The 22,624-nt window shown below is 39.5% G+C and overlaps 1 protein-coding gene and 1 long non-coding RNA gene across 2 annotated transcripts in view; one reads left to right on the forward strand and one right to left on the reverse strand.

Annotated features, from left to right (window-relative positions):
* The window catches only part of LOC134732191 (uncharacterized), a 101,831-nt gene extending 97,101 nt beyond the window's left edge, over positions 1-4,730 (reverse strand). The window contains exon 1 of the long non-coding RNA XR_010115079.1: positions 4,615-4,730. This is a non-coding gene — a long non-coding RNA (uncharacterized lncRNA). The remainder of the gene's footprint in view (positions 1-4,614) is intronic.
* Positions 2,583-22,624, forward strand: part of CAND1 (cullin associated and neddylation dissociated 1) — a 47,084-nt gene continuing 27,042 nt past the window's right edge. The window contains exons 1-2 of the mRNA XM_055235692.2: positions 2,583-4,916; positions 16,893-17,036. Coding sequence (XP_055091667.1) covers positions 4,849-4,916; positions 16,893-17,036 — 212 coding nt within the window. The 5' untranslated portion in view covers positions 2,583-4,848. The remainder of the gene's footprint in view (positions 4,917-16,892; positions 17,037-22,624) is intronic.

Genomic DNA, 22,624 nt, shown 5'->3' on the forward strand with positions numbered 1-22,624 from the left:
AAATTAGCCGGGCGAGGGGATGCACCTGTAATCCCAGCTACTCAGGAGGCTGAGACAGGGAAATCACTTGAACCCGGGAGGTGGAGGTTGCAGTGAGCCGAGATTGCACCACTGCACACTCCAGCCTGGGTGACAGGGTGAGACTATGTCTCAAAAAAAAAAGTCTGGAGACACGGTACTATTAAGAAAACTGTTTCCTGCACTTTTTCTCTTAACCACAACCCTCCTCAGCAACAACATCCCCCTTCCCCAGTCAACACATAACCCAAGACCCAAGAGTATTTGCTTCTATTATGTTATGGAACTAGTGTTCTAGGGTTCAAAACTTGGAAAATCCTACAGCAGAGCTTCCTTGTAATAATAGGGCGGAAGAATGGAAAGCCATCTAAAGCCCTGGAGGGTCTTTTTTCCCCTAAGAATTTTGATGTTTTCTTTATTTCATGCCATATCAGAATTACTTTAGTGAAAATTTAGAGGGTTTTAATTCCATTTACTTTTATTTCACATTCCTAGTCTCTAGCAGGGGTGACCTTTATGAAGTTATTTACCCTCTTGGTGCCTCTCATACTTAAAATGTGAAAAACACCAATCTCATAGGGCTGTTCTTAGGATTAATACAATGCCTGACTCATAAATAAGTGCTCGGCAGGGCATGGTGGCTCACGCCTGTAATCCCAGCACTTTGGGAGGCCGACGTGGACAGATCACCTGAGGTCAGGAGTTCAAGACCAGCCTTGCTAACATGGTGAAACCCTGCCATCTCTATTAGAAATAAAAAAATTAGCCAGGCGTGGTGGCAGACACCTGTAATCTCAGCTACTTGGGAGGCTGAGGCATGAGAATTGCTTGAACATGGGAGGTGGAGGTTGCAGTGAGTGGAGATTGTGCCACTGAACTCCAGCCTGGGCAACAGAGTGAGACTCCCTCTCAAGGAAAGAAAATGCTCATAAAGGCTGGGCGCAGTGGCTCACACCTGTAATCCCAGAACTTTGGGAGGGCGAGGTGGGCGGATCACTGAGGTCAGGAGTTCATGACCTGCTTGGACAACATAGCGAAACCCTGTCTCTACTAAAAATACAAGAATTAGCCGGGTGTGCTGTAATCCCAGCTACGTGCCAGGCTGAGGCAGGGAGAATCGCCTGAACCCGGGAAGCAGAGGTTGCAGTGAGCCGAGATTGTGCCATTGCACTCCAGCCTGGGCTACAGAGCAAGACTCTGTCTCAAAAAAATAAATAAATTTTAAAAATGCTCATAATTATTACAATTATTGTTATATACAAAGACTTGTACTTTTGTCTTTGAAGGACTCAAAACTTTAGTAGAAGCAATTTATATATTAGAACAGTGACAGAAAGGTCAGAAAGAAAAGCTTAGGGACAAATGAAGGCCACCAACTACCAAAACATTTGGACTTTATTCTGTAATAGTCAGCCACTGAATGTTTTCAATAAGTAAGTAGTACTATAAAAACAATGTTTTGGACAACTCTGAAGTGGTTGTGTAGAATGACTTGGGAATAGGAACAGATGAAAGATTAACAATAGCTAATGTTTATGCTTTTACTGGACCTTCGTTAAGTATGTAAGAAATATTAGTTATAAATATTATTATTATGGTCTAGGAAATGTGCTAGGCACCTTATATAGGATATTTTATTTAACTTTTTTTTTTTTTTGAGATGGAGTTTTGCTCTTGCTGCCCAGGCTGGAGCGCAATGGCACGATCTCAGCTCACTGCAACCTCTGCCTCCCGGGTTCAAGAGATGCTCCTTGCCTCAGCCTCCCGAGTAGTTGGGATTACAGGTGCCTGCCGCCATGCCCAGCTCATTTTTGTATTTTTAGTAGAGAAAGGGTTTCACCATATTTGGCTGGGCCGGGTGTGGTGGCTCATGCCTGTAGTCCCAGCACTTTGGGAGGCCGAGGCGGGTGGATCACCTGAGGTTAGGAGTTATTTAACTCTTAAAACAACCCTGAGGTAATATCCTGATCATCATTTACCCACGAAGAAACAGAAGTTGAGAAAGATGAAAATGAATTGCCTATGACACCAAGTAAGTGGCTGTAAACATGATTTATATTTAAGGAATCTGACTCCAAATATTGTAGTTCAGCTGGAAATTCAAAAATGAAAGAATTCGGCCAGGCGCGGTGGCTCATGCTTGTAATCCCAGCACTTTGGGAGGCCAAGGCGGGCGGATCACGAGGTCAGGAGATCGAGACCACGGTGAAACCCCGTCTGTACTAAAAATACAAAAGAAAAAAAAAAAAATTAGCGGGGCGTGGTGGCGGGCGCCTGTAGTCCCAGCTACTCGGAGAGGCTGAGGCAGGAGAATGGCGTGAACCCGGGAGGCGGAGCTTGCAGTGAGCCGAGATTGCGCCACTGCACTCCAGCCTGGGCGACAGAGCAAGATTCCGTCTCAAAAAAAGAAAAAAAAAAAAGTGAAAGAATTCACACACAGAAAAAGACAAACCATGATTTGCTTTCTGAGTGGACACAGGCTAAAAGAAAGTATTATTGATAATACCAAATGACTGAGGCCTTGAGGTCCACACATACAAAAAAAAGTCCTGCTTCTTTGTGTGTGTATGTGTGTGTGTTTTACACTAAATATGGTGGAAAGGCTATTCAGAGCAAAAGGCAATTAACTGTGGCTGAAGCACTAAGGACAGTTTGATGAAAGATATATTAATCATGGCAGATGGGTAAAATAAAGAAATATGGCATTACTGGGGAGAAAAAATATCATATATTACATATATATTATTATCATTTTAAGACGTTGTCTCGCTCTGTCGCCCAGGCTGGAGTGCAGCGGCACGATCTCAGCTCACTGCAACCTCCACCTCCTGGGTTCAAGCAATTTTTCTGCCTCAGCCTCCTGAGTAGCTGCGACTACAGGCGCGCCACCATGCCCAGCTAATTTTTGTATTTTTAGTAGAGATGGGGTTTCACCACATTGGCCAGGCTGGTCTCGAACTCCTGACCTCCTGATCTGCCCGCCTCGGCCTCCCAAAGTGGTGGGGTTACAGGCATGAGCCACCGCACTCGGCCTTTACATTACATACATTTAAGTAAAAGGATACATGAGAGCATATCAGAGGTATGTGTGAAATTTAGACACATACGAGGCTAAATCAAGTTTTCATCTGTTTATTAACTCCTATTGCCTGACTTTGAAGTACTCAGTAATAGTTGATGAATACAGAAAACAATGGCAAAGGTCAGGTAGATTTGATGAGATGTGAGGTATGTGTTAGTAGAGCTATTTAAAGGTTTGTTGTTTTTAACAGGAGTATCAAGTGAGATTGATTTTTCATCTCTTCACCAGGCTCTCTGTTCTTTTAGAAAGGCCTGTCAGCTAGCTCCATCCCTAACACTTTCAGGGATGTTAACCCATAGCTGGCAAAACTTGTGTTTAAAATCCCAAATATTAAGCAGATGAAAAACTTGGATATTAAATACTTTCATAACTCATCTCCACGAATTTGTACGTCTGAGGGAACAATAGACAGCTGCAGGTCCATTGAGGCCGCAAAAGCTAACTACAGAGATAGTCTTTTAGCTATTTTGAAATCAGTAGGGCCTGACTACAGTCATCTGTCGCATACCCATTAGTCTTACTAAGGTCCTGCTGGCGTCAGAGAGGTGGTTCTACGATGCACGGAAGGAGTGTGTCTGGCCAGAGCAGTGGGGAGGCTCAGCTGCCTTGGGAGGTGCAAGGAGTAGCGCTAGGAAGTTGCTGCTAGGCCTCTGGCAAGAACACCAATTGATCCGCAATGCGCCTGGCCAAACTGCAGCAGCCTGCTCTGCAAATACCGCATGACAGAAAAAGCCTGTATTGGAGAATATAAGAATCCGCGGCAGAAACGGAGTGCGCGACGATTCAAAGGTTTTTACCCAGCACGGCTCCCCCGTCAGACTGCAAATCCCAGCATTCACTCCTTCCACGGGAGCCAATGAGGAAGCTACAAGTTCCCGCAGCCAATCACATTCTGAGCCAGTGTATCACCCGACTGAATTCTGGGATTTGTGGTTTTCACGTGGCAACATTACACCACGGTGGTCAAGGCAATGCAGGCCACGCGTCTGATCCCAAACGACACTTCCCTGTTATAAATTATTATGTTGGTTCCGCAAGCTAACTCCTTAACTGTCGTTACTCCCAGGCTTTCTCCTACTCAAAGCTCGTAATCTTTTTCTCTTAATGTCATTAAATAATCAAGTTATTTTCAGATTAAGGCCCACTTGCTCCACTCGTCTCCTGTCCTTTAACCGTCGCTTTAAAGTCTCGCGAGAACAGCCCCTTTTTTTGTCGTCGTCATGTCTCCAAAAGGCGGGTCACGCGAAAACTGACACAGGCTTCAGCCAACCAAATTGTCTTTTAACTCTCGTCTCGACAGTGTGCGTGGGCAGGCCTCCGTGAACTCTGACCTTAGCTTTCCGTAGCGTCCCGCGTCTGCCGCCCCCGCCCCCGGAGCGAAGGAGGCGGGCTTTGGCCTTTTGCCCTAGGGAGCGAGTGCGGAGCGAGTGGGAGCGAGACGGCCCTGAGTGGAAGTGTCTGGCTCCCCGTAGAGGCCCTACTGTACGCCCCGCCGCCCATGAGCTCGTTCTCACCTGAACAGCGCTGTCGTTAAGCTGGCCCTGTAGCCTCGGCTTACCCCGGGACAGGCCCACGCCTCGCCGGGGAGGGGGCAGCCCGTCGAGGCGCCTCCCTAGTCAGCGTCGGCGTCGCGCTGCGACCCTGGAAGCGGGAGCCGCCGCGAGCGAGAGGAGGAGCTCCAGTGGCGGCGGCAGCGGCAGCGGGCAGCAGCTCCAGCAGCGCCAGCGGGCGGGATCGAGGCCGTCAAAATGGCGAGCGCCTCGTACCACATTTCCAATTTGCTGGAAAAAATGACATCCAGCGACAAGGACTTTAGGTGAGGCCGAGATCCGACCCTCACCCCACCTCGGGGTTCTCGCAGCCGCGGCCCTGGCCGTCACGCAGGCCTTGCCCCACCCCTTCGGCCGTAGCCGGTAGCTTCTCTGCCCCCAGGTCTCCAGCCTACCGGTCCGCTGGCTTCCCGATCCCTGGCGAGCCCCTTTCCTCTCCCCTCTTGCAACCCCCTCCCCCCATTCTTTCTCCTAGGCAGTTGCCCGCCGCGGTCTCTAGGCCCCGTTTGCGTGTCTCAGCGCCCCCACATCCTTCCCTGCCCCACCGGGAGGCGATTCTTGCGTCTCAGGTAGCGCGAAGGGGCGAAACCACCCACCATTGTGGAGAAGGGAGTTGCTCTAGGCTGGGAGACCAGGCGCCGGGCCTACTCGCTTGCCATCCTGCGGCGCTAGGCCGCCCTGCTCGCTGGGGCCCAAGCTGCTGCCCACTCGGAGACCCGGCAGCCTCCTCTCTGCCCGCAGGTGCGCGTGGGCCTTGCTGCATTCAGGTGGAATGATGAACTTTTGCGCTCTTGGCTGATACATACTTCTTTTTTGGATTATTTATTTTCATGAAGGTGAGAAGAAGGGGGAGGGGAGCCAGGATGGAGGCAACTTCTCTCGTAGGGTTTTCCCGCCAGCATCACTGTCAGTTCCCCTTGTCAGGTAAAACCAACTTAGGAACTCGGGGTTTCAGTCTCATGTCCTCATATCCAGAATCACTGCCAAAGGGATGGATTGCTGGATCTTAATCATAGCAGACGGATCTTCAAAAGGAAGAGATGTTTAATACGGACCTGGTGAATATGAAGCTTTATTACAGCAGTTCTGTTCAGATCTGTACTGTTGGTTCCAAATTGTTGTAATATGCACAGTGAAGATTTGTTATATTTGTACAGGTTATCTTTGTTTTTATTTTTCCTTGCACGCTACGGTGATTGTTGCATTCTTTCCCGCCTCCCATCTCTTCACAAATAAGTTCTCAATCTAAAAAAAAAAAAAAAAAGTTGCTTATTTCTTTATACCTGTTTTGTTCTCTAATGCTTACTGGTTGTAATTTGGGTGCATTTTAAAGGAAATAACAAATAGTCTTCAACTAAAATTGTGACTAAAGAGCTTGTTTGTTTTGTATGAACAATGTTTTAACACCTGAAAATGTGTCCAAACCATGTAGACTGGGAAGAACGTTTCGGATTTGTGAAAGGAAAACCATGAAAAAGTAGTAATTGTGTTCCTGGTTAAATTGATACACTAGCTTATTAAAATAGTCAGTGACCACAAAACCACATATTACTTTAAAAAATATTTCTACCTAGGCAGCTCTTAAGTGTTGTATTTAAAACTTAAAAATCAGTTCGCTAATGGTAAAAATTTTAGTATTGTAACTTTTTGGAGGTGACATGTTTGTTTTGTGTATTTTAGATTTGTGTAGTTCTAGGGCCAAAATTAAGATTCTTGGGGGAAATAAAAGTTTTGTGGTGTTTTACGGATTGGAATGCTGTTTGATTTTTGGGGCTTTGCTTGCTTCCAGTTCAAGTAATGGATAAGGTGTGTGGCGTGATTTCCTCCCCATTGCTGTCAGTTTGGCTCATCCTGTAAAGGTGGTAAATTTCATTCTGATTCTGGTCAATTTCAGTCTGAAGGTAGCACTTTATAATAATACAATTTTGTTCAACTAGTCAGACTCCTGTGTGGGTATAAGTTTAGAAAGGCCAAAGAAATTATGTGGTGACACCGTACATGTGATTATTGACTGAAGCTTGCTTTCTTAAATTTCCTGTGAAAGAAAGATAACATGTACATACCTAGTTGTTTTTTTTTAAATAAATTACATGAAAGAAATAATGCTCTGATACTAAATGACAGTCACTGCTGAATTTGATAAAGATTATCTATGAATTTTGGTTGTACTGAATCAAAACATTGTCTGCAGGATTAGTGTAATATTGATATATTCCTAATAGTTGGTGAATACTAAACAAGGTATGTTTAGGAGCAGTACGTGATTTCCAGTAATTTGATATCATTAAGTTATTTTTATCAACTCTTTTCTAAAAAACATTTTTATAATGCGCTGTAGCCATCTAGTTAATAGACAAGTCTTTGGAACTAAAGCACTTTATATATTCAGTTTAAACAGACATTTAATAATTAGTGAGCGTTTGGAGTCAAGAATTTTGAAATTTTTTCTGCATATTTTTAGTATAGGCATTTATTTTAATTTGCTCTTTTTTAAAAAAATGATGCTTTGTTCTCATTAGAAGTTTATTTATTTTGGCTTAAATACCAAGATTTGTGGCTACATATTTTAAAAATACCTAGCACTAGAAGGATCTTGAGGGCAAGGTTAACATTATGGAATGACCAACATGTGCAAAGCACTCTGCCTGTACTAAGGACGAGAGAAGAAAAAAATGCTGCCAAAATGAAGAGCAAATTTTATTATCCTCATGGTAGAATCCAAAGAGAATTTGACCTAGTCACAAGATCTGGGTTCTAATCATGTGTGATTCTTTGTTGTGAACTGTAAGATCTTATGCAAGCTATTTAATTTGAGATTACATTTTCACTTCTGAGAGGCATGGACATGACTAATTACAAAAGGTTGCTTATAGGCATAAAATTTCAGGTCTATTTATATAATTACATAGTCCATTAATACAGAGAAGGTACAGAAATGAATGCAGGCTTAAAAATTTGGAAATTTCAGCATTTTAAAAGAATCTTTTTGTAGGACTTAATAGGCTCAATTTATTGAAAAATTGTGTAATATTTCTTTTGTGTTTTAGTATCGTGCATTATTTTAAAATGAGATATTAAGACAGGAGAAATGAGGAAGCATTCGGATGAGAAATGCTGAGATTAGGAACTCTGATGCCATATGCAGGGTTTTTGTTGTTGTTGTTGTTTTGGGTTTTTTTGTTTGTTTTTTTGAGATGGAGTCTTTTCTGTCGCCAGGCTGGAGTGCAGTGGCGCCATCTCAGCTCACTTCAGTCTCCGCCTCCCGGGTTCAAGTGGCTCCCTTGCTTCAGCCTCCCAAATAGCTGGGATTACAGGCACGCACCACCACGCCTGGCTAATTTTTTTGTATTTTAGTCGAGACGGGGTTTCACCATGTTCGCCAACATGGTGTCGATCTTCTAACCTCGTGATCCGCCCGCCTGGGCCTCCCAAAGTGCTGGGATTACAGGCGAGAGCCACCGTGTCCACCCATGCAGGGTTTTTTGTTTGTTTAAAAAAAGGAGACTAGGAGCTCTTTTATAAAAAAAGGAGGAGGCATTTGTGTGTCTTAATTACCAGGATAGTGCCTGTTACTTACTAGCCTCGGTTTAATGAAAAGTTATTAATGAATGCCAATTCAAATAAAACCTTCAGAAGAAAAATGAAGAAATATTCCTTGGGACAGTACCTTAGAACAGCGCTTCTCATCACTTCCTCCCTAAAAGAAACACTTCTGGAGTGTACTGAGACTTTTTGCCAGAAAACATTTATACCGGTGTATATAGTTATTTTAAGGACCTCTAGTGATGCATGGTCCATAAATGAATAAAGAGTAAACCTTTTAATGTAGCCAATAGATAGGGTATTCGGTTGATACCAGAGTGAAAGCTTTAATGTGGATGAACCATGTGACACTCCATTTGTGAATATTAATATTGAATATTTGGTGGGTTGAGGTAACTAAGTTATTTTCTTTTTTTTTGTTTTAGAGATAGGGTCTTGCTCTGTCGCCCACGCTGGAGTGCAGTAGCACCACCTCAAGTCACTGCAGCTTCAACCTCCTGGGCTCAAGCAATCTTCTTCCCACCTCAGCCCCCAGAGTAGCTGGGACTACAGGTGTGCACCACTACACTCAGCTAATTTTTTTTATATAGAGACGGGTGTCACCATGTTTCCCAGGCTGATCTCAAACTCTTGAGTTCCGGCAGTCTGCCCACCTTGGCCTCCCAAAGTGCTGGGATTACAGGATTGAGCCACTGTACCCAGCCACTTCTTTTATTTTCATATTCTTCAACCACTAGTTGATTTAAAATATTCCAAGGAATCAAGAGCTAAAGAAAATATCTTTATCTTTCTATATGTAATAGTTAATATTAATGCTTACTGTGAGCTTGATTTTTATTTATCTTTACAACTTTAGTAAAAGAGGATAATAATCTCATTTACAGTTGAAGAAACTGAGATTTGGAGAGATTAAGTACTTGTTTAAGGTCAGATAGATAGTAGGTCTGGGACTTATAGGATCTCTTTACCCCCAGAGCATGAACTCTTAACCACCCAGTTATGTCACTTCTCCAGGGTTTAGACTAGGGGATGTTAAGATTCAGGCCTTAAATTTCATTTCCCTCTAAAATTAGGCTTATAGAATATTTCATGCTAGAAGATGCTTTTAATAATTCCTGAGGACTACAAAAAGTTTAAGATCTAGTGCTTACTTTCCCTAAATCTACATGCTTGTTGAATAGTTAAGACACTGTTGTAAAAAGATGAATAACCCAGGACAATATGTAATTGTCAGACATTAAGTGGCAGAGAATATTAAACCAAGAAGATTCATGTCCATGGAGAGATTTGAGCCAGGTCTTGAAAATGAAACTCTCGATAGAAAGAGAAAATGTAAAGCACACGATACAAAACTTCACTGGGGAAGAGGGAATAGATAACTTGACTGTAGCTGGATGGATATTGTCCACAGAACTCCTTAAGAATAGGGACCTTGTCTTACTAAACGGAATCCTTCTCTTTGTCTGGCTCTGGGCCATGTAGGTTCTCAGTAGGTGCTTGTTTAAGTAGAATTGGATTTTATTTCCATTATATAGGGATTTTAGGAACCTTCAGGAAACCATTGTAAAATCAACTAAACTGTTTGTTTACCACTTGATAGAATCTTCTTAAAATAATTCACCCCATTTTAGAATGCAAGTTTTTCCCAATTTGATAAAGATTTATTTATTTAAGTGTTTTGGATATTGGATGGTTTTTTCTTTTGGAAACTGTTTAAAATGCTTATAAAAAAATCTCAAGCCTTTTAAGGAATCAGGGTTTCAGAGCTGGAAGGAACCTTAGAGATCCTATAATATAGCTGAAAGTACAGTGTGGGTGGGCATTTACAATAACAACAGGAAATAGTGAAATTATCTTAAGTACTTATGCTTGAAGAAAAGCAGGTTTAATCAGAAGAAATAGATTTTCAGAGATTAAGAAGGTGATTTCTGGGCACTTTAAAAATACTTAGCAGGTTGATGGCGGTAACTTTCTTGATTTTACTTAGATGTTTTTTTCTTGATATATACTATGCTAACTGGTTATCAGCAGTGATTAGGGCTCACCACTGAGAAAGAGGAGGAAGGGACCTCACAGAGAAAACTGGGAAGAAAGATTAGTAAAAATTAGATTTCTTTACATGAACAATATTAAGACTATTCCAATTTAGGCCTTGTGCGGTGGCTCATGCCTATAATTCCAGCACTTTGGGAGGCCAAGGCAGGCAGATCATCTGAGGTCAGGAGTTCATGACCAGCCTGGACAACATGGTGAAACCTCATCTCTACTAAAAATACAAAAATTAGCTGGGCATGGTGGTGCACACCTGTAATCCCAGCTACTCGTGAGGCTGAGGCAGCAGAATTGCTTGAACCCGCGAGGCAGAGGTTGCAGTGAGCCGAGATTGCACCACTGCACTGTGGCCTGGGCGACAGAGGGAGACTGTCTCAAAAAGAAAAAAAAAAAAAACTGTTCCAACTTAATTCATAGCACTCTAAGGAATAACTGAGGAAAAGTGAAATAGCAGTGGTGTATGTGCAGGATCTCTGAAAGGTAATTGGTGTACTGAGTGATAAAGTTGACCATATCAACTAGATTTCTGGTTGGAAACGAGTAAAATTCTGTTTATGTATGATGGGAGAGGCTGTGATGAGAGTTATTGTGAGTGCAAGGTGTCTGTCGATCTAGTGCATACCTAGTGTAAGTTCCAGACTGTGTTACTCATCACTGTGTTTGCAGAGTAGAGTTCCTTATGTTGGTGCTCTCAAAATACTTGTTGAATTAAGGAATGAGATGGCACTGCCTACAGGTCATATCAACCTGGGAATTCCATTGAAGTATGAAACGTAACCATTTATCTTTTTCTTTTCCCATCTTAATGCCTTCTTTATCCTTATTTTGGCCTGTTAAATTACCATCCACTGAAAGTCACAAGCAGAAAACCTTTGATATCACCCTTCTCCTGTCTGTCTTCTTTGGTCTCCTGATAAGTATTTCTCAAATTAATCTTGCTGTCTCAGGCCTCTCCCTAACCCAGTTTGTTCCCTCTGGCCATTAGAATTTTCTTCGTATATACTGCAGCTGATCATTGCCTCCCTCACTAATTTCCATTGACTACAAGATAAACTCCAGATTTCTTAGCTGTTGCCCATCTGAATTCGTAGAGACCGCTCTCCTAAAATCCCTGACAGTCTCCCTAGTCTCCTAATGTAACTCATTTGGTGGATATTTTCTTTGCTCATCTATTTGGTATTTTTTTTAATCACTTTTTCCTTCTTGGAATTCTCTTATATGGGCATCCTGACACAAGTTGGGTTTTTTGTCCGTAATAGTCAGGGAGAACACACACTTTAGGGTATCAGAGGATGTTAGAAGGAACCTATTCATTTGGGTAATTTGGGAAAGAGTCTAAGGAAGTGAAGCCTTGCTTTAGATTGAGTGTTGTCAGAAAGTGAGGTCAATTCTATGATTCGGCCTCTTAATAAATTTTACAGGGAGGGCTGACCTAAGCAGGGGGAAAGCTGTAGTTGGTAAAGAAGTATCAGTCACTCATTTAACTGGAGAGGGGAATGTTTGATATTTTGTATTGCTCGGTGACCTTATCCGAAATGGATGTTCTGTGAGATTGTTTATGTCTAAGAAAATAATATGCCTTAGCTATTAAGCATCAGATCGGTTGGTAATAACATTGAGGTTTAGTTATGAGTCTCAGATAAGTTTCTGGAACGTGGAGGCTGCTGTTTTTTTCTTTATCAGTGCCCACTTTTGGCCAAGGGTAGACAAAGTTGGGGTGCAGGACATTAATTTTTGATTTTCACGTCTTCACTATGGTGGAGATTTTGTTAAGATCAGAGGAGTATCCATTCCATGTAGTTTGCAGTTTAACCAAAGTTAATCCTTTCTTCTATCGTAAGATGAGCAGTTTATTCATCTGATGTGACAATGGCTGCAGGGTAACATTAAGACTTTGGACAAGGATACATTAGCTGACTGTAATACCGTCTTTTGGTTTTCCTTTTACTTCTTCCTCCTAGCTCATCCTTACCATCCCTATATCTAATCCATTTTGAAGAACTATTAATTTTAATTTGTAAAATTCAAACCAACTAGTTCTCATTATTTGTAGTATGTTTTGTAACATTATCACAAACACTGAGTTAGCAAGTACTGAACCATTGCTTCTGAGGGAATTATGGAATTACTTTCTGTGAGTCCTGAGTCACATTATTTTAATCAGTTGGTGAGTTTGTAACCTTGTTTTATGAGTGTTTCTTTTAAAGATGTCTTAATATATATTGCTGATTGAATAACATTGAATTACAGCCAATAAAGAAGCTTATCTAACACATATGTTCTTTTCAGAAGGCACATTATAGCCTTCTTGCACTTAGGAATGCTAGACAGCATTTCAGCACTGTGCTTGGAGGCCATATTAAACAACAAGAGCACCAACAAAAAGCACAAACATATGAAAAACATGCGCTGAAATAGGCCAAGAAGAAGATGCTTGTTTACAACATGAGAGCTGGAGCTAGAAGGCAGAGTGTTGATTTGTGCCACCACGGCTGGGAATGTATGTGTTGGATTACTCAAATTTTTCGCCACTCGACATTCATCCAAATGACTGTGAAATAGGAAGCATTAATTTTGGCTTTACAAATAAATGTTAATGAGTAGGTGAATTTGCAAATACGGAACCTGGGAATAATAAGAATCAACTGTATGTCATTTTTTTTTCCATCTTCATTGATTGCCATAACCTAACTCAGGCTATCATGATTTCTCACTTAGTCATTCTCCTAACTAGTCTCCATTCAGTATGGCCAAATGAAGATTGGTTCTCTCCAAAGTATGGTCCACAGTATAGCTGGAGTAATGTTTCTGAAATGTAAATCTGATCATTGCATTTATTCCCCATCTGTAACCCAGTTGTTTTTCAGTAGCTTCCCATTGCTCTTAGAATAAAGGCTAAAATCCTGATATGGTCTACAAATCCTTTAAATTCCTGGCCCTTGCTTACCTGGCACTAATTTCCTCTTGCTTCACCATAATTCTGCCTACTCTTTATTTATTTTTGAGACAGAGTGTCACTCTTTTGTCCAGGCTGGTGTGCAGTGGCGTGATCTTGACTCACGGCAACCTCCATCGCCCGGCTTCAAGCGACTGCCTCCCAGGTTCAAGCATTTCCCCTGCCTCAGCCTCCCAAATAGCTGGGATTACAGGCATGTACTACCACGCCTGGCTAATTTTGTATTTTTGGTAGAGACGGGGTTTCATCATGTTGCCCAGGCTGGTCTTGAACTCCTGACCTCCACCCGCCTAGGTCTCCTAAAGTGCTGGGATTACAGTTGTGAGCCACCATGCCCAACCTCTACTCTTTAGATCAGTCTTTCCTGACACAACCCGCATTTCAGTCTAGGTCATGTTACTTTGTTTATACGATAGTGCTTTCTTGTTTTGAGATGAATCTCACTCTGTCACCCAGGCTGGAGTGCAGTGGCTCAATCTCGGCTCACTGCAACCTCTGTCTCCCAGGTTCAAGTGATTCTCCTGCCTTAGCCTCCCAAGTAGCTGAGATTACAGGTGTGCACCACAACACCCAGCTAATTTTTGTAATTTTAGTAGAGACGGGGTTTCACCATGTTGGCCAGGCTGGTCTCGAACTCCTGATCTCAGGAGATCTGCCTGCCTCGGCCTCCCAAAGTGCTGGGATTACAGGCGTGAGCCACTGGCACCTGGCCCCATAGTGTTTTCTTGATAACACTTTCCTTCACAGCATTTATCTTAGTTCTTAGTTCTACAGGTGCTTACTCATATATGCAATTTAAAAAGTTAATATGCCTTTTACTAGACTGTAATGTAAGCTCCAAGACAGCAAGAACTGTGTGTGCTTTGGTTAGCCCTTATATCAGCAACAACTAGTACGGTACCTGAGATGTAGTAGGTTCTTATTAGATAGTCTATGAGTATATAACGCCCTTCCCATCTTGACTTCAGCCTGTATTCCCATCATCTTCCTATTAGGTTTCTGTGCTCCACATACTGAACTGTTTCCTTAGTCCTTCACTCTGAGGTGCTCTGTCCTTCCCCACCACCAAAAAAAAAAAAAAAAAAAAAAATAGTAATTTAAATCCCAAACCAGTTTTTCCCATGCAAACCCCTATTCATCCTCTGAGATCCAACCTAACAGTCAACTCTTGGGTGTGATAATTTCCATATGCTCTTCAGTAGTGTTTTATAAAATGTATTGAGATTTGTGCCCTTAGTACCATACCTAAAAGAGTAAATGCTGAAGAGATATGGACATGCCATGGACAGCTTTCAAACTGGTCAAACAACTTCCTTAATAAGATTAATAGTGTAAATTTTTAATATTTACAGAAGGAATAAATTATTCCCAGAACTTTGTGATTTCAGGGTCACCATTTAAAAGTAACTCTTGGTATTACAATAATCTACTTTTTCTGCTTTTTAAAAATATCTATTGCTAATTTTGATAGTGCTCATTTCAGCTTTTTAAAATATTTAACCATTAATCATAGATTTTTGAAAATCAGTAGGCTTCTTTATTACCATATAAGCTTCCTGATGTTAGGGGGGCCAAAGTGTATTCAACTTTTATCTGTCCTTATTTCTTAGTCCAGGGTTTCTTACATAATAGTGAATAAATAGTAAGTAAAGAATGAATTTGTGCTGGTAGAACCATACAGGACCATAAAACAACTTTTTACTTGGGATTATGTTTTTCTACTTAAATTGATGATCACTGTTTTCTCTGGAAGCAGATAACTGGCATTGCAGTGGTTCTTAGAGGTCATAACTATTATGGTTATTTAATGGATTTTATTTAAGTAAAACAGTTAAGATGTTTTCAGTACTTTGTGTGCAGGAGTGCCTGCATTAATGTGTTACTCAGTTTTTTCACTTTCCAGAATATTAATGAAAATTAGTCATGTAGTTTTAATTTTGTTTTGTCACATTATACAATGGGTGAGGGGCTTCCAATTAGGAGAGCTGTGTCCATTTTTTAAAAGTACATGCTTAATTGATCTTGTATTGCCCCAATGTAAATATAAGCTTTTTTAAAAATAAGCAGTTTTACAGAACGTGGTAAGAATTAAACTATTAGGTTGGTGCAAGAGTAATTGTGGTCTTTGCCATAATACATACTTGCATGTAGTGTAAAACTTTGTCAGATCAGTATTAAATGAACATACTAGTTTTTGGAATTATCCTTAAAATTACCTTACATGTAATGCATTTCTAAATTATTAAGTTGTTTTGCCAACCTTTACCACACAGTTTATTACCCATGTTGCAGACTATCTCCATAGCTGTTTATCAATTCAGCTCCAATAGTTGTTTTTTTATTTAAACATGGATTTTGACATTTCTCTGTAGTGTACAAAATAATGTATTTTTACTAAAACTGGATCTGGTTCAAATAAGAGTGTTAACTAGTTATCTTAGTTGGATTGCTTCCATAAGTGGAGGGGAGCCAAGAATTATGGGACAAGTTCATTCGGCTTTTAAGGAGATCTTAGGGCTTTATTTGAATGTGATTATCTCATATTCTGAGAAATCACTTTTAAAACAATGAATTGTTTGGTAAGGCATGTGGAGAAGAAACTCTGAGACGCTGTTTATACCTTATTTTACCTGAAACTCTATTTATCTTGTCCACTATTCAGTCCTTTTCATTTAAAGCTGAGATTAGATGATTGATCACTCTGGGTTTTTGCCAGGCTGTTCACTGTTAAACCTTCCTTTGGCAGTGGTTCTTAAGGGGTGGGGGGAGGTGGGAGATGTCAGGGGGAGCTACTTTCTAGAATCACCTCTTCACTATTTTGAAAATAAGCTTGGTGGCTGGGCACAGTGGCTCATGCTTGTAATCCCAGCACTGTGGGAGGCCGAGGCAGGCGGATTCCCTGAGGTCAGGAGTTCGAGACCAGCCTGGGCAACATGGTGAAACCCTGTCTCTACTAAAAATACAAAAATTAGCCGGGTGTGGTGACAGGTGCCTGTAATCCCAACTACTTGAGAGGCTGAGGCGGGAAATAGCTTGAACCTGGGAGGCAGAGGTTGCAGTGAGCCGAGATCCTGCCACTGCACTCCATCCTGGGCAACAGAGCAAGACTCCCTGTATTTAAAAAAGAGAATGAAAAAGAAAATACGCCTGATACCTAGTGATGGGTATTTTGGAAAATTTCCAGTAATATGTGACCATCCCCTGCAGTGCAACACACTTGTTTTGAAAGTGTTCTTAATGTTTGGAAGGTGTTCTTAATGTTTATGGTTAAGGGCTTCCTAGATAGAATTCAAATCCCATGTAAAGAAAAAGAGGAACTTTTCTCACCTAAAAGCAGTGATGCAATTAATTAGAATGAAAGAGTACTCACTGTAGGTCCTGGTAGTCAATTTGAGATCAAGACTGACCTGGGGAAAATAATTTTGGATAATGGTACCTCATATAAAAGCATATCAGTACTTAATCTCTCACCGTCTCTCTGGATACAATGAATTTTAAGTACATTATTGCTCTTTTCCTTGGTAGCTTTTAGATTAAATTTATGATCACTTTTTTTAAAAAGTGGATGACTTTTATAATAAAAGATGTTTCTGTTGAGTGAATGGTATAGCAGTGGATTTGAAAAATCATCTTTTTAAATTAATGCTTTAAAATTTTAAAATTAACAAATTTTATTTTATTTTTTTGATAGGTTTATGGCTACAAATGATTTGATGACGGAACTGCAGAAAGATTCCATCAAGTTGGATGATGATAGTGAAAGGAAAGTAGTGAAAATGATTTTGAAGTTACTGGAAGATAAAAATGGAGAGGTACAGAATTTAGCTGTCAAATGGTAAGTTGTTTTTTACTGGTTGAGTCTTTCTTCCTGCTCCCCCAACCCTGTTTTTAAAAACTCTCTGATAAGTGGTAAATTATCTTAGCCTTGTACTATCTCTTTCTAGTGTTTGTGTGTAGAATTTTTAGGTGACTAATGTTTAGTGTTTGTATATGGTATATATAGTGTATTTCCTTACAGCATATAAGTTACTAAATGGTATTTTCTTTTAATTCTTACGAAGTGCATGTAGGGAACTCCAAAAACAATGATTCTCTCATTTGTTTGACTATAGCCTACATTTTTAGCTGAGTTAAAGGCCTACTTGCCTCTATGTATCTCTGTATTCCAGTGGGGATGAAATTTTAAAATGAAATGATTAAGGATATTAAAAACTAATAATAATATTCTTTTTTTTTTAAGGCAGGGTCTCACCTTGTCTCCCAGCTGAGAGTGCAGTGGTGTGATCACAGCTCACTGCAGCCTTGATTTCCTGGGCTAAAATCCTCCTGCCTCAATTTTTAAAATTTTCTTGTAGAGACAAGGTCTCACTCTGTGGCCCAGGCTGGTCTCGAACTCCTGGGCTCAAGTGATCCTCCCACCTTGGCCTCCCAAAGTGCTGGGATTATAGGCATCAGCCACCATGCCCGCCAAAAAACTAATAATAATAAAATTCTTAATAAAGAATAGCAGCAGTTAAACCATAGTTAACTCAAAACAACACTGATGATACAATATATATATATCATCAGTTGATACAATAGACATATGATACAATAGTTACAGAGAGTCTTTTCTAAGAATTATGGAGATTCTGATTGTGTATACAGTGCAGTGGGAGCTTCTTGCTATGCATGATGTTGGCAGTTTGGTTTCTTATTTTTAGTAGGGTAAGTAATTTGAGTTCTCAATAAATTCCATTAACATACTGATTTAGTTTATGAATGTCAACTTTTAGAAACCCTTAATTTACATAGTTATTAGTATAACCTTTAGCCTCATAAAAATTATGGAATTATGTCTTTTTGTACATCATTATATTTGGTATCAATTTAAATAAAGCATTGCTTGTTTTTAAAGGTTTTTAAATTTGTTTTAGCCTAAACTTTTACATATCCCTTGTAAAAGTACATAAAAATATGAGAACTAATTTGTCAGCATAGAATTTCCAGACATGCAATACAAATTTCTTTAACTTGGGACAAGTTAAAGAAATTAAGTTTAAAATAAAAATTAAGTTTAAAATAAAATGGGTCTTTCAAAAAGTAATGTTGTATGGGAGTGGTGGCTCACATCTGTAATCCCAGCACTTTGGGAGGCCGAGGCAGGTGGATCACCTGAGGTCAGGAGTTCGAGACCAGCCTGGGCAACATATAGAAACCCTGTCTCTACTAAAATACAAAAATTAGCCAGGCATGGTGGCGCACGCCTGTAATCCCTGCTACTTGGGAGGCTGAGGCAGCAGAATCGCTTGAACCCGGAAGGCGGAGGTTGCAGGGAGCCAAGATCGTGCCACTGCATGCCAGCCTGGGTGTCTCAAAAAAAAAAAAAAGGCATTATAGAATGATACAGATGAGTCAGTAATTTTACTTTAATTCTTTATCTTTTAATATCTTTTTGCCATGTGCCTAATAAACAAAATTAAACTTCGTTCAAAATGTTTCCTGAATGTTTCTCAACCTTTTAAAAAAATAAGTCTTTAAAAAAGTAATTTTTGTCCTAAATTGAGAGTTGGGAGGTACGTACTTCTTAGTCACTTTAGTATGTATCTTTACTCATTAGGAACCTGAGTTTCTTGACCTTTTGTTGGTATTTTATATTTATAATTAGAGGAGTTGGGGATAAATAACATATATTCAAGAAAATAAAGGAATTAGGATATAAATAAATAGAGTAGGAGATAAAATGATAGTAAATAATCTAAGAGCTCGGTCTTGGAGGATGGAAAATCCCAATAGATAGATTATTAAGCAGCCATATCAATTATTAAGCAGCCATATCAAAAAATTGGAAAAATTGAACAAAGAATTCATCACCCAAAAGAAAGATCCAGAAATATTTCACAGACATCTTTAAAACCTCAAAGAACAGATAATTCCAGTACAGAGAGTTGTAGTACTGTTCTAGAACATAGGGTAAGTATGAAAACCTTCCAGACTTTTATTCAAATTAAATACTGGTAACAGATCCTGACTAATGATAATACTTAAAAAAACAAGAAAGAAAATTATAGACTAGCTTCATTTAAATGTTCAAAATAAAATATAGCAGTGTATTATTAGTAGCATACTGTGACTAAGATTTTAAGGGGGCAGTTCAGTATTATATGCTTTATTAATACAGTTATTATGTTTGTAGGTCAAAGGGAGAAAAAACTATCTGATTAGTTGTCAAGACACTGGTAAGAGTCAACATTGAATCTTGATTAAAACAAAACAAAACAAAAGCACTTAGTTTACTTAGTGTAATTAGGGAGGTGAAAAACTTCAAAAACCAGCGTCATACTTGATTTGTCATTAGAGTGAAGAACAGTTTGAAGATGTATTATCCCACTTGACAGAATTCATCATCTGTTCCAGGTCAAACATGTAACAACATAGGAATTGATAGGTCCTTAAAAGAGTACACATGCACGTACACACACACACACACACACACACACTTTCTTCAGCCCTCACACACATACACACAGACACACTTCAGCCCCCGCCCCTGACACACACACATACACACACTTACTTCAGCCCAAAAGTTATAAAATACCAGATACATTCACCCTAAAGTCAGGGACAAGGCAAATATGTGTATCTCTCTGCCGTTTCTTTTGAGGGTATTAACCACTTTAAGACAGGGGTAGGAAGAAAGAGGCATAAGAATTGAAAAGTATATGTGGGAAAAACAAGTCAATTAAGAAAAATTGAATTTACAAAAAGAATTCAGTGAGGTAGGATGTAAAATTTACAAAATTAGTAGCTTTTCATATAAGCTTTTGATAACTAGCTTTTCATATGGGCAATTAGAAGATACAATAGAAAGGAACACCCATTTATTATAGCAACAGAAAGACAAAGTAGGAGTAAATGTAACAAGAAATGTTACAATGATGACCTTGGATTGCAGTGTTGTGTAGTATAAGGTAAGATTACAGATTTCTGTTATTCCAAATTTATGGGAGAGAAATTTTAAAAGACTTTAAGATACAAAAATGTACTTGAACAAGGAGAGAGATACCTCATGTCCTTGGATGGGATAACTCCACAAATAAGTTTTGGTTCTCTTCAGGTTACTTTTATGCTAAACTAATTATAAAATAATTATAAAAATCATTAAGTTTTTTTCCAGAAACTAGACAAATTGACTAAAGTATATTAGGGTTGAGAGTGAGCATGTGCTGAAGATAGTTAAGAAAACTCTGAACAGGTAGAACAATTGCTGAAGGTAGAGAGGTGTTGGTTAGCCCTATAAATATTATGTCTCTATAATCAAAGCAGTGAGGTAGTGGGGCATTAATAGACCAGTGAGGTAAAATAGAATGGAAAGTATGTTATGAAGGTGGCATCACTGAGAAAAAGATGGACCTTTTTCAAATGACTGGATAATCATTTGATAAAATTATATAATTTTGTCATACAACATCTCCAATCAAGGTCACCATTATTCACGTTTTATTTACCATAAATTAGTTTTGCCTGTTACAAAACTCATATAAATGGAATTACATAGTATGTGTTCCCGTATCTGGCTATTTTTGCTCTCATAACACCACAAGTTCATCCATGTTGTGTATATTAGTAGTTCATGCCTTTTTATTAATGATTAGTAGTCCATTGATACTTTGTTTATTCATTTGGTTTCTTTCACGGATTTGACTACTGTGAATAAATATACAGTGAGCGTTTCACGTACAAGTCCCTTTTAGGACATATGTCTTTATTTTATTTATTATTATTATTTTTTTGAGACAGAGTCTTGCTCTGTCGCCCAGGCTGGAGTGCAGTGGCTGGGTCTCCGCTCACTGCAAGCTCCGCCTCCCGGGTTCACGCCATTCTCCTGTCTGAGCCTCCCCTCTAGCTGGGACTGTAGGCGCCCGCCACCATGCCCAGCTAATCTTTTTGTATTCTTTTAGTAGAGACGGGGTTTCACTGTGTTAGCCAGGATGGTCGCGATCTCCTGACCTCGTGATCCACCCACCTCGGCTTCCCAAAGTGCTGGGAGCCACCGCGCCCGGCCGTCTTTATTTTTTACTGATACCCAAGAGTGAAACTGCTCTTGTTCACTTAGCTTTTTATGAAAACGCCAAATGGTTTCCCAAAGTCTATCTACCACTTTATGTGAAAGTACCAGTTGCTCCACATTCTCACCAGCCATTTGGTTGTGCCAGTTTTTAATTTTAGCCACTTCAGTAGGTGTGTAAGTGTGGTTTTAATTTCTGTTTCCCTGATAACTAATGATGTCAAGCACTGTTTCCTGTGTTTTTTGGCCATTTGTTTTTTTTGTGCATGGACTTTTTATTATCAAGTTGTAGTTCTTCTCTGAATTTGATGAGCTTAAGTTTTTAATTTTGGTTTTGAATTTACTTTAGTTTGATTTAATTTATAAGTTAATTAAAAATTTTCTTTTCTGGTTATTGTTTTCTGTGTCCTAAGAAATCTTTGTTTACCTTAGGTTGTAAAGGTTTTCTCCAAATAAGATTTCTAATTTTAGCTTTACTTTTAGTTCTATGATCGATCTTGAATTTATTTTTGCAAAAGATATGAAGTAGGAATTAACTTTTTCTTTTTTCTCCAAATGGATATCCAGTTGATGCAGCACCATTTATTGAAAAGACCTTCCTTCCCTACTGAATTACTTTGGCATCCTCGTCAAAAAATCAATTGACCATAAAAGTGTGGGTCTATTTATAGATGCTGTTTTGTTCCATTGGTTTATTTGTCTATACTTATACCAGTACAACAGTTGCATTCATTGTAACTCAGGGTTTATCAACTTTGGCATTACTGACTCTCTGGGCCAGATAATTCTTTTTGTTGTTGGGAGCTATGTATTCTGTGTATTGTAGAGTGTTTAGCAGCATCCCTGCTGGCCTTTACTCAGTATTTGCCAATAGCATTCCCACCTCTCCCAATTGTAACAATCAAAAATGTCTGCAGGCATTGCCAGATATCTCTTGGAGAGCAAAAATTGCCCTGTTGAGAAACACAGGTGTAGCTAAGTGTAAAGTAAAAGGTAATTTAAGTTCTCTAGCTTCATTCTTCCTTTCTCAAGAGTAGTTTAGTTTTTTAGGTCATTTATATTTCCATGTAAATTTTAGAGTTGTCAGCTTTTATTCTTAAAAATAAGCTTGCTTGAATTTTGATTAAAATTGTGTTGAAGCTTTAGGAGTATTTGAGAAGAATTTGTGTATTAACAATAGTCTTTCAACCATGAACCATAGTATCTCATACTTGTTAAAGTTGTTTTTGCCGAGTCCTCAGGATTTTCTACCTAAACAATCATGTCATCAGTGAATATCCCTTTCTTTCAATCCTAATTTTGATAATTTTTGTTCCTTTTTTTAATCATCAGTTAATTGAATCAAGAACTTACCAGCTTTACTAATCTTAATC

This window comes from Symphalangus syndactylus, chromosome 13 (genome assembly GCF_028878055.3).
Source record: "Symphalangus syndactylus isolate Jambi chromosome 13, NHGRI_mSymSyn1-v2.1_pri, whole genome shotgun sequence".
NCBI lineage: Eukaryota > Metazoa > Chordata > Mammalia > Primates > Hylobatidae > Symphalangus > Symphalangus syndactylus.